Here is a 12966-nt window from a genome sequence, read left to right on the forward strand (position 1 = left end):
TGGGGTCTCCTCTACCGAAGGTCCTCAGGATGAAGAAACCGTCTTTGATTCATCTTGATAAGATACGTCAAAATGACTGAATGTCGAAGGTGTGACAGACAAGCAGGGAATAAGGCATAGCTTCGACAAGAGTTAAAGCTTTGGCTTAAGATGATCACGAAGTTCATACAAGAAACCAAGCCAGCAATGAAAAGACATGTTTATCCTTAATATTTGTATTAGAACCAAGTATAGATATCAGGTTCATAATTGTAATTTTACTTGGGTTGCGTCCCATGCCTACAAAAAGATGAAGAGTACCCCAGTACTGTTCACGCTTTCATTGAAAGTCACTCTCGCACTCTATCCTTCGAGAAAGCCGAAGGTACTAATATAATATAATGTTTGTAGTGGTTCATTAGCGTGTAATCCAAACTCTTTTCTTCATCATCTTCGTCCAAGAATCGTTATCTTTAAGAAAAGATAATGCTTCGAAGGACGAAGGTTTTTAATATTTAATCTTTGTGTTGCCTTGTCTTTGATTCACAGTAATTGAGAACAAGTGACCAACATTAGCGCCCACCTCCGGTGGACTCACCTCCACGATCACAACAAATGGCTTCGCAAAGTCATCAAGTTGAGCCACCTTCGGCGACGAAGCTCGTTCTTCCTATCACAGGCGGTTCAAGCTTTGAACCACCCAACAAGAAGCAGAAAAAGGAGACCCAAAGAAGGGTACAAAATGTTGGAGTGCAAGGACCCTACATCAAATCCAAATGGTCGCATGTGCCAATCACATTCTCTCAAGAGGACCTTCAGATCAAGTATTATCCTCACAATGATGCCATGATCATATTTTGCGTCATAAAAGGATTCCTGATTCATAATGTCTTGGTGGACACAGGTAGTGCAGCAAATATCATCTTTGCAAAGGCTTTCAGGAAAATGTAAGAACAAGAGGACAAAATACATGATGTAACACATTCTCTGTGTGGCTTCGAAGGGAAACAGATAGCAGCACTTGAAAATATAACATTGTCAATTACCTTCGTCTACAATGATAAAGGTAGACCATATGGGTAAGATATCTCGAATCATTTTAATATATTTTGAGAGAATGTTGCCTCCATGATGTGTTAATGGAATGAACCACTAAACAAAATTCCTTATCTGATGATTTCAAATAGAAATATAGACTTGAAACTTAATGTAAAATTTAACTTATATAGAACAGGAGTATCATGTCTGAGGTACATGACATGTGGTAGTACAATGGCTTAATGTTATTTCCAAATGTTAGAGACAATTGTATTCTTATTTGTTCAAGTGAATTTCAAACAAATTCGAAGAACTTTGCCTCCAATAAATCGGAGGAATAATTTGGACCAGATGATTGATTTCACATATCAGTGTATGAAGACCACACATCCATATTATTGGACAGACGTCAGTTTTATTGCTATAGTAGCTTATTTAAAAATGGTATTTTGTGTTTCTGAGATCCATTTATATATGACGTAAATTACCATGAGATTTGAAAATCAGGATAAACGGATTGAACAAGTATTCATTTATATTTTAGGTAATATTACATTATCTTGACAACTTTGACAGAGGGTTGTAAAATAATACGTGGACCTTGCTCCTTTGAGCACTGACGATTGGAGTTGCATGCAAAATGTGCATGTGCATGCTAATAGGGTTAGGCATTTTGGTTGTAAGGTCATCCCAACATAGTGTATATCTGGCAAAATACTATTTTATATTGTAGATTTATAGAGTGGTTTTGAAATGAGGAGTAAGATAAGAAGTGGGATACGGAGGTTGAAGAGCCTAATGTCTTTAACATGACAACAGCTATCTTTTCACATCTGCTATTTTATACTTTACGCTGTCTATAAACATTATAATTTATAGTATAAATCTCTTATTTCACATGATCAGCTACAGATAGCCTAAGTGGCAGATCCTAACATCTTGATAGTGCCCACATCAGGAATTAATTCCAATCCTTGATAGATTAGAAAATCTTCTTTTAATTTTTTTCAATGCTAGAATTGATCATGCGTTTAATGAATTTACTTCAAATAAATTAGAAACCACGTTATATTATTTAGGCCCGAGAATAAAAATTAGTCTCTCCATTTTAGTCTCACTTAGTCTCTAAATTGGCAAACACTAGGACTAAACAGTTTGTATCTAGTCCTTCAAGAGGTGACTAAAAGAAACTAAACCATATTAATTTCACTTTTTGTCCCTCTTTATTTCATGTACACTAATGACGGAAGAGTGCTTTAAGGTATTTTTAACCTCTAGAACCAAACAAGGTGGGAAAACACATGTTATGTGCAAATGACTAAAGATAGTGACCAAGATGGATTATCTAATGCTATTGAATTAATTAAGAAAAAAATATACTTAAAAATAATTTGAATCAAGATGATGAATCGATGTGCGATCATCGGTGCCAACGGGTGTAACAGGTTCTTTGCTCCAGCCGAAGAAAACATTAATTGAATGTGTATCTATCTTGCAAAAGCCTAATTACAGTTACAACGATGACAATCGGTGCTCAAACACAAGGCACTACCACAGCGTGATTCATCACAGGTTCATAAAGGGAAAAACATACGCCATTTTAAAAGTATTTCGTTAGAGAAGAAAACAAGTATAGTGAAAAGCACTTCAAAGAAATCTCAGGACATCCCTTGATTTTTTATCAATACACATGCCGCACAGTAGTAGATTTATACCATTCACAAATGCAAGAGAAACACGCAGGGCATAGGATTCTATTGTAACATATGCATCTCATAATTCCCAATAACTGCCTCAGTCAGTTATAGACACCCAAAACCAAAAGAGAGTCCAGGGAAAAAAGATGGCATTCTACTGAGCTACAAAATTTGAACACGATGCTCATTATTTACAGAAGACATCTAAGAGCAACCACAACTGTTACCAAACCACAACAACAAACTCTATTACAATTAGTTAACAGACATCATGACACTGCAACTTTTTACACTTGATGGTGCCAAAATTATCTGTTATCAAAATGTGCATGAGTAACTGCACAGGTGAAGGATGGGGCGAGTTTTTGTTCGACAGAGAGAGGCCTTTTAGGGGGAGGTAGGGTTGACTAAGAACATTAATATATGGTTCTACAGTAGAATTAATTACTGGAGGGAAAACATGTAACTCTTTCGAACCCGATGATGAAAGAATTAGGTGACTACTAACATGACAAAGTACAATGGGTCGAACCAGTCACAGATTGGTAGCAGCATAGGATGTTAGAATAGTTCTCTAGGCAGTTTTTTCAGACAGCTGAGATGTTAGAATAGTTCTCTAGACATCCACCAATGATGGACGCAGATACTTGCAGAATGCTCAAAAAAATTGATCTGAATATTGTGATCCAAGAACTTGACTAAGCTTATGTACATGTTGCTTCTAAAAGTCTAGGGTTATCGGGGCGAGTTTCCAAAGAACTTATATGGTCCTCAGCAGAGTTAGCAGAAAAACAAGAAACTCTTTGGAACCATGATGGATGAATCAAGTATTGACATGAAAAAGTTACAAGAACCAAAGCAAGCAATGGGTGAACCAATCAGATTGACAAGGAACAAACCCCGCTCTAAGGTCAGAGCTAGTAGCATAAGCAGGACAGAACTACAAAACTACACTAAGCACCAACTGAATCAGACAATGGCATCCGCTGGGGAGCTCAAATTCCAAAGAATGTTTGAAACACAAGAATCTCAAGGAGTTTTGGACAAGTATTTCACGGAAGGGTCATTCTCACATTGCAAAGAGTCCTTGGTGCTATTAACCTAATGGATCAGGTAGCAGTAAGACAGGATGAAATTATAATAGCTACACTAAGCAGAAAGTGAATCAGATATTGAGGTTGGGAAAAGGCCCATCTACTATTAGTTGTGAAGGAATAATCAACTCAGTATGACAGGACAAAATTGAAAGAGATCGGTAAGCAGCAACTGGACCAGCATTGAGATAACGAAGAGCAAGACATGCGAATTATGGTGACTATGTCAACACAAATAGGTAACAGTTGAACTGTTGAAGATCCAAGGAACATAGAGTGCATTGTCTACTACTGGAGTACACCTCACTCAGATATGCATGATATTCATTGGGAACTTGAATAGGTGGAGGAAACAGTGCATTCAATGTTCTTCACAAACTCAGGGAAACTAGGGATGGCAGAAGTCAAAAGAGATCAAACTGATGAGATGTTCTCAGAGCAGAGAAGGAATCTTAGGTAGACATTATGAAAGCTTTGATCAAATTCTCAGCTGATTGCCTCTGTTCAGAGGTTCCAGTTATGTAAGCAACATGCTCATGCCGAGAGGATTTTGATTCAATTATTTCAATGTGAGCTCCAGAAATCTGCAACAGCATCCACAGAATTATGTATCAGCATTAAAATGTGATAAAAAGTTGATCTCATGCAAATACAGGACTGGCACAATCTTGTGAAAGATCTTACCCAAATACAGGACTGGCTAAATTGTAATAAAAGGTGGATATTACAAAAATAGAGGGTTGTCAAGTTGACCAGATACAGCACCCCCAGATGTCAGGGTAAAGTCGATCTGGACTGATCCTTTTTAACATTAGGTGCCCGTACGATGCTATGATTTCCATTTATGCTTGAGTATAGAATATAAAACACCAATGATTTCAAGTCGGCCGACTTACTAGTCAATCCATCTGGGCGACCAGGCGACTAATCGGGATTAGGACGACAATTAGGTCGACTAATCGGGTCCTGGTCACATCAACAAAACCGACTTGCCCGACTAATCGTGACTAGTCGTACGACTTGAAATCATTGTAAAACACAAGGACATGGCCAACAACCATGGTTCGAATCCCCATTTATGCATAATTTTAGCTTTTTACCATTTAAATGTGGGGGTGCAAGGAGAAGTGAAAGGAAGGGGTGACACACGACAACGATGGAAACTGGTGCATTTAAGTAGAAATTTTATGTCATTTCAGAATTTAGCTGGACAATGAACATGTGGTTCTTGCATACTAATCCTTCTAAAACTACATGCTTTCAGAATTTAGTTGGAGGTCCGTCAGCATCCTACACATGCATTTATATGTGCATTTCTATTTCAATAAAGTGCAAAAGAAAGAAATAATATTTATTCCAATAAATTCAACATGTCCAGGGATAGCAACTAACATAAGATCAAGTAAAACAAAAAAAATCTAACATACAAAGCAAATCGTGCAATGTTGCATGCAAGCAAAGGATTTTTTTTTCTAAATAGGTTGTGAAATCTGCATGAGCCCTTTAACATGACACTCTAGATGGCGTATCTAAACCAAAAGTTAGGAGAAAATAAAGATTCTTAATTCAGGAGAAAATAGGGTGTAATTGTTGCCTATAATAAGACCAAAATTTAAGTTGCTGTGTATTGTCATTCTAAGAGTAAGCAACATTATAAACTCACCTTTCTAATGTTTTCCAAGTTGGTCCCATGTTTTCCCATTACTTTTGACAGGCCACTAGCAGGGACAGTCATTTCCACTCGTGGTAGATGTCTGCCCATTGATATTTAGCAAAAAAAAAGAATTATAATTGCAGGTATCAAACTGGATAGAGAGCAATAACTAAAAAGAGCACTAGCATGGTAGAATAAGAATATGATTTATAGCAAATTCAATTGAAACATACTCTTCATATGCCTTTGATGTATATGATGGAAGTCCTCCATAGCCATCATCAGTGACATGATCCTGATGGAGGATGTCAACAATTAAGATGATAACGAATTCATAGATACTAAGGAATACTAGGACCAATAGGAAAGAGGGAAAATGATGCAAAATCACAAACCATACCTTCATGGAGCTATACCCATATGAACTGGTACAAGGGAATACTTCCAGAGCTCTCTCAGATTCGCCTCTTCTATCATAGCCCAAGGAAACAATTTGTGGGTTCTGAGGTAATAATGCAGGGAAAGAAAGATTGTTTCCATATAAGGAATCAGAGATGGCAGTGGTTAGCTTGCCATCCTTGTCAGAATTTTGACTTTCAACACTCTCTTTCAGAACATCTTCCCTAAGTCTTAAAATTATCTGAACAAGAGCATCACGCAGCTTGTCTGCTTCTCCAGATACCTACACACATTAGCCATTTGAATTGACTATTTGAGACACCTGCTACTAAGGCTATTTAAATTTTTAAACTGATAACACAAATGAGAACTCCTACCTCAACAAGTTCATCACTGGAAGATGCTCTCCAGGGCTTATTGCCCTTCGAAATGAGGATGTTTGCCTTAGTCTTCTTCCTCATGTCATTGACTATCGAACCAGCCCTGCCAATAAGACAGCCTATAACCTTATTTGGGACAAGGCGAAGATTCATTCTATCATCCTCATAATCATTGATCTTGGCTTGAAGCAGCAAAACAGCTTCCACAGCGGCAGACTTAACATCATTGATGACCTGAAAATGAAGGTACAACCTAAAATAGGATACTGAAAAAAGAGCAAAAACTAGGTGAGGATGTTTAGTCTGACCTCAGTGGATGTAATGGTAATGATACTTTCCTCCTTGCCATTCTTTGCATCATCAACATCTATCCTTGCACCACTCTCTTGCCTTATATTCTTTATGGTAGCCCCACCTCTACCAATAACCAAGCCAATTTTGTCACCAGGGCATAAAACACGGAACTCAAGTTCTCCTGAACATTTGGGGGCACTATATGTAGGAATAACTGGAAGAATAGATTGATAAATAGGCAGTCGACTGTTGGAACTTGCTCTCGGCAGCAAGGAGGCCAACAAGGGTGAACAGTGGTGACAACAGGATTACGTGCTCGGGGGCAATAGCTCTATTAATCTAGCCTCTCACGGGCACTGTGCGGGGGTATTTATAGGTATCTGAGTGCCCAGCGCCTTGTGCTAAGGACGCATGTGCCCTCAGACACCTAGTTTATCCCCAGAATATTCCCATAAAGCAGGGTTACAAGCCGTAATTACAAGTATGCCTTTACAAATTAGGCCCGTAACACAAAGGCGGCCACGCAGGGCCCGTTACAATGGGCCAGATCACACGTGGGCCTTAGGACTGAGCGAAGCCGCGCCGCGGGAAGGCGTCGCCGCAGGCCTTCGTCAAAGTGCCGAATGGAGCGAAGGGTGTCCCTGCCCGCTTTGTCTCTGTCAGACCATCGACTGCGGCGGAGGCCTCGAGCGAAGGGTGGCGTCTTTGCCTTCGCCCCAACATTTGCCCTCCGAGGGACCAGTTCGACAAAGTCACCTGGTGCCGAAGACGTCGCTAGATGGCGGAGACGCTGCCCTCGCTCGAAGTGGTTCCGCGGGGGTTTTTGATGTGACCGTTGATGGACGGCGTACTGTTGGATTGCGGGTTTCCCGAAGCGTCGCGCCCTGTCGGATTGCGGGTTTCCCGAAGGGCCGCGCCCTGCCTATAAAAGGGGGCGGGGGTCGGCGCTGTTTGAACTTTGCCTTCCGCGCTCCGTAAAAACCCTAGCCGCCCGCCGTCTAGATGCTCCTCTTCCTCCGCTGCTCCTTTTGCTCGCCGGAGTTCTGGCTCGAGTGAAGCAGACCGCCCGCCGCCGCCGACGGTACGTAGCAATGTCGTCCTCTTCTTCCGCCGACACTACGCCGCCGGCCGCCGCCTCGTCTAAGGAGACGTTGAGTAGCGTGATGGTGGAGGAGTTGCGCGCCGGCGACTCTGTTGATTTTGGTGTGTCACGGATGACGTCAGCCCGCGTTGAAGATATGCAGCGGTTGGGCTACTTTGGCGGCGGAGTTGCTCGTGCTCCGGGGACGGAGGGAGTCCCCGAGCCGGAGGGTGAGTTGGTCGTTTTCGAGGCGTTCTTCGCCGCCGGTCTCCGCTTGCCTGCGCACCGGTTTGTTGGCGAAGTCCTGCGTAGATTCAATGTTCAAATACATCAGCTGACACCGAATGCCATGGTGGCGCTGGCGAAGTATGTCTGGGCGACGACTTCGTACGGCGGACAGCCGTCGGTTGAAGTTTTTGCGAAGAATTATTGTTTGCATTGGCAGAAGAGGATGGTTGGGGACGGAGTTGCCCAGTTCGGGTCATGCACATTCACGCCGAAGACCGGCAAGACCACAATGCCAGTAGTGGAGTTGGTTCCGTGCGCCCGCAACAAGTGGGGCAATTGGAATGAATTTTGGTTTTACGTTGCTGAGGGTACTGTCGAAGACCACGAGGGACTCCCCGTGTCTGAGATGTGCTCTCATTATTACTCTGCGTATCCGCCTTTTGAAGTGGCAGAAGAGGATGCAGACGAAGGGGCCCTTCGGTGCGCCGCCGGTCAGAGCAGTGGGCGTGATTTAGTTGAAGAGTTCGTGGCGTACGGGGTCTGGCCCTTGGCGCACGGCTGGGCGCTGGGCGAAGTGTGCCCTCGCCAGATGCCTTTTCACGAAGGAAGGGTGGTGCGAAGTCCTGCCTTCGCACTGAATTTGCGAAACCGCAACCCGGCCGCCTTTGTGCGTGATGCGGAGGCCTTGGCGGTGCGGCTCGTGGGACGTTACGTGCCGAGGACGGAAGGCCAGCGCAGCTTTGATATCCGCGGGTCAAATGACCGTTTGAACAGGGTCTTCGAATTAAATCAATTGCCGTACGACGGCTATCCGGGTCAAGACGAAGCGGACCGCCGTGGGAAGAAACCGGCGGTGGAGACTGGAGGCGACCCTGCGCTGGCGGCCGCCCCCTCCTCAAAAAAGAGAAAATTAGGTACTGCCCCAAGTCCTCCCATCGCAATACCTAATTTTCTCTTTTTTGAGGAGGGGGCGGCCGCCAGCGCAGGGTCGCCTCCAGTCTCCACCGCCGGTTTCTTCCCACGGCGGTCCGCTTCGTCTTGACCCGGATAGCCGTCGTACGGCAATTGATTTAATTCGAAGACCCTGTTCAAACGGTCATTTGACCCGCGGATATCAAAGCTGCGCTGGCCTTCCGTCCTCGGCACGTAACGTCCCACGAGCCGCACCGCCAAGTCCTCCGCATCACGCACAAAGGCGGCCGGGTCGCGGTTTCGCAAATTCAGTGCGAAGGCAGGACTTCGCACCACCCTTCCTTCGTGAAAAGGCATCTGGCGAGGGCACACTTCGCCCAGCGCCCAGCCGTGCGCCAAGGGCCAGACCCCGTACGCCACGAACTCTTCAACTAAATCACGCCCACTGCTCTGACCGGCGGCGCACCGAAGGGCCCCTTCGTCTGCATCCTCTTCTGCCACTTCAAAAGGCGGATACGCAGAGTAATAATGAGAGCACATCTCAGACACGGGGAGTCCCTCGTGGTCTTCGACAGTACCCTCAGCAACGTAAAACCAAATTTCATTCCAATTGCCCCACTTGTTGCGGGCGCACGGAACCAACTCCACTACTGGCATTGTGGTCTTGCCGGTCTTCGGCGTGAATGTGCATGACCCGAACTGGCAACTCCGTCCCCAACCATCCTCTTCTGCCAATGCAAACAATAATTCTTCGCAAAAACTTCAACCGACGGCTGTCCGCCGTACGAAGTCGTCGCCCAGACATACTTCGCCAGCGCCACCATGGCATTCGGTGTCAGCTGATGTATTTGAACATTGAATCTACGCAGGACTTCGCCAACAAACCGGTGCGCAGGCAAGCGGAGACCGGCGGCGAAGAACGCCTCGAAAACGACCAACTCACCCTCCGGCTCGGGGACTTCCTCTGTCCCCGGAGCACGAGCAACTCCGCCGCCAAAGTAGCCCAACCGCTGCATATCTTCAACGCGGGCTGACGTCATCCGTGACACACCAAAATCAACAGAGTCGCCGGCGCGCAACTCCTCCACCATCACGCTACTCAACGTCTCCTCAGACGAGGCGGCGGCCGGCGGCGTAGTGTCGGCGGAAGAAGAGGACGGCATTGCTACGTACCGTCGGCGGCGGCGGGCGGTCTGCTTCACTCGAGCCAGAACTCCGGCGAGCAAAAGGAGCAGCGGAGGAAGAGGAGCAGCAAGACGGCGGGCGGCTAGGGTTTTTATGGAGCGCGGAAGGCAAAGTTCAAACAGCGCCGACCCCCGCCCCCTTTTATAGGCAGGGCGCGGCCCTTCGGGAAACCCGCAATCCGACAGGGCGCGACGCTTCGGGAAACCCGCAATCCAACAGTACGCCGTCCATCAACGGTCACATCAAAAACCCCCGCGGAACCACTTCGAGCGAGGGCAGCGTCTCCGCCATCTAGCGACGTCTTCGGCACCAGGTGACTTTGTCGAACTGGTCCCTCGGAGGGCAAATGTTGGGGCGAAGGCAAAGACGCCACCCTTCTCTCGAGGCCTCCGCCGCAGTCGATGGTCTGACAGAGACAAAGCGGGCAGGGACACCCTTCGCTCCATTCGGCACTTTGACGAAGGCCTGCGGCGACGCCTTCCCGCGGCGCGGCCTCGCTCAGTCCTAAGGCCCACGTGTGATCTGGCCCATTGTAACGGGCCCTGCGTGGCCGCCTTTGTGTTACGGGCCTAATTTGTAAAGGCATACTTGTAATTACGGCTTGTAACCCTGCTTTATGGGAATATTCTGGGGATAAACTAGGTGTCTGAGGGCACATACGTCCTTAGCACAAGGCGCTGGGCACTCAGATACCTATAAATACCCCCGCACAGTGCCCGTGAGAGGCTAGATTAATAGAGCTATTGCCCCCGAACACGTAATCCTGTTGTCACCACTGTTCACCCTTGTTGGCCTCCTTGCTGCCGAGAGCAAGTTCCAACATCGACCATGATCATTGGCAGGTAGATCAAGTTCAGAAAGATGACGTGTTGACCCTAAGATAGACAGGCTTGGATGTACAGAAGGTATAGCATCGTCTGGGGCCGAGTAGAAGTTACTAGCTGGATAGACAGGAAGTTCTGAGGGGATTATAATGCTTGGAGTAGGTTCAGGAATGGAAGTTTCAAGAGGAATGCCTTCTTTTGATGGGTGCTTGTAGATGATGGTTGATACTCCAAACAGTGCTTTTTTAACAGCTTCAGCACCACCTGTTATCTGTTTATCGTAAATAGTTAGCAGAACATATGTAACAACAGATGAAAGATATTATAGAACATAGCAGAATTTAGAAGAAAGAGGTAGGGATTGAAATTTTTAATCATGATACATTTAAGTGTGAGCAACAAACAAAACATACTTTCCATAAAGAGAACAAGTGAAATATGTATGTGTTCGGAAATATATAGACTAAAACCTGCATTTTTGTCAAATAAAAAAGGATAAGAAAATCTGAAGCACTGTGCTAGGAGAGATTGCAACTTCAGGAACAAATAGTTGTTCCTGTACCATGATGATAAAAGATAAGCACAATATATGGTACAGTTGTAATACAGAAAAATAGTTGAGAACCAAGCAAGTTACTACAAATATACTGCTTGCTAATATCATGTCACTCTTTAATACTTCCTCTGTCCCAAATTAAAATTTGTTTTACCTTTTTACTAGATTCATACAATAATTAATGTATGTGTTTTATATATGTCTAGGTTCATAATCATCCATATGAATATAGACATAAAAATCTAGAGCTAAAACGACTACTATTTTGAAACAGAGGGAGTAACAATTATCCCATAATATGTAGGGAAACACACATTGGTTTACCAAACAATGAGATGCCAGAGAATTTACCTGAACAAAATTATCAAAACTCATAGCACATGAATGTGTAGCATCACTTGGATCTTTTGGGGTCACTTTAACGAATGCTCTTGATGTTGACCGAAGATGTTTGATGACAGCACCAGATTTTCCTATAATATTTGACGTCTGACTAGCTGGCACAAGAATGTTAGCTTCCTCTGTATCCTTATTATCAGAGTCTCTACGATTTTTATGTACTTTATGCAGTGCATCAACAATTGCATTGTGCACCCTAAGTAATGCATCTTGAGCTGCACAAACAGGTTCATTGTCATTACCCACAGCATCAAGGTCTCTATGCTTGACGTAGCAATATACCAAGATAACCCTTTTGTCTGCACCAGGGTACGGGTCAACAACCATGACTTTGGCACTTGTCTGTTGCCGGATAGCATTTATCACATTGCCATTCTTTCCTATGACACTACCAATCAAACTGTCTGGACAGAGTATGCGGTAAAGAACCAACCCATCATTATTAGAGCTTTCATGAGCATTGGGAAATGGCCTCTTGTGTTGGTCCTTCTTTTCTTCTCTTTCATATTCCCTGTGTTGGCGGGGACGCTTACCAGTCTGCTGCCTCATTTTTTAGTTAACTGTGTCTGGACAGGTTCATGCAAAGCTTTATATAGATATAGGAGAAACATCTAGAATTGAACATTTTCTGAAAAGGGAACCCCAACTCCAACAAGGAAAGGTACAGGTGTACACAACATAACAACTGTGTTCATGGGAAAAAACATTACAGTGATATCACCAAAAAATATACACAGTCAATAGAATATAGCAGACAAACTACAAATATAACAGCTCAACCAATCTGTTCAACGTATCAGAAGTAACAGGTGTATGATGTTTCACTAAGACACTACAGAGAATGATCAAACAAAGCAGAATTGCACATACCAACGGCTCAGCACAATGCAGCCACAAGGGATGTGGCATTTGTTACTACTTAGTACTTATTAGAGCTCTCCGACTCAGTAACCAAACTGTAACGCCCCGAATTTTTGCAGTTGAATTTTTTCTTTTCTTTACTCGCCAAAATTCGGGCGTTACCTTTTCTTTTTCTTTTTCCCTCGCTAAACCTTGACCTTTTCCAAAGTTCTAGCGGGATTCGGTTTGGATTTCCCGTGTGAGAAAAAAACCCTAAATACTTTATGTTGTTTGATGCACCATGCCGAACCTTGCATTTCTTTTGATTGCTTTGAAAGTGCAAATGCATTCATGTAGAAAGATCGGATTTCGAAAATGTTTTCTTTCTCTTTTCTTTCTCTTTTCT

General features: G+C 44.2%; 1 protein-coding gene across 1 annotated transcript; it reads right to left on the minus strand.

Moving 5' to 3' along the window:
- Window positions 1–2667: 2667 nt before the first annotated feature.
- On the minus strand, window positions 2668–12676 carry LOC109946006 (KH domain-containing protein At4g18375). Its single transcript, XM_020552494.2, has 8 exons — window positions 11673–12676; window positions 10763–11036; window positions 6550–6794; window positions 6239–6475; window positions 5863–6144; window positions 5696–5757; window positions 5472–5562; window positions 2668–4392 (listed from the first exon to the last, which is right to left on the minus strand). The coding sequence occupies exons 1-8, from the start codon at window positions 12267–12269 to the stop codon at window positions 4261–4263; spliced, it is 1920 nt and encodes a 639-aa protein (XP_020408083.1). The 5' UTR covers window positions 12270–12676; the 3' UTR covers window positions 2668–4260.
- Window positions 12677–12966: the final 290 nt, after the last annotated feature.

The sequence above is a fragment of the Zea mays genome, chromosome 4, assembly GCF_902167145.1.
Source record: "Zea mays cultivar B73 chromosome 4, Zm-B73-REFERENCE-NAM-5.0, whole genome shotgun sequence".
Classification (NCBI taxonomy): Eukaryota; Viridiplantae; Streptophyta; class Magnoliopsida; order Poales; family Poaceae; genus Zea; species Zea mays.

Excerpts from the sequence above, each read along its gene's own strand:
- LOC109946006 (XM_020552494.2), bottom strand. The coding sequence starts at position 12,269 with ATGAGGCAGCAGACTGGTAAGCGTCCCCGCCAACACAGGGAATATGAA. Across the intron at positions 5,563-5,695 it reads ACATCAAAGGCATATGAAGA|ACATCTACCACGAGTGGAAA; the intron begins GTATGTTTCAAT and ends ATCAATGGGCAG. Across the intron at positions 4,393-5,471 it reads ACTTGGAAAACATTAGAAAG|ATTTCTGGAGCTCACATTGA; the intron begins GTGAGTTTATAA and ends ATGCTGTTGCAG.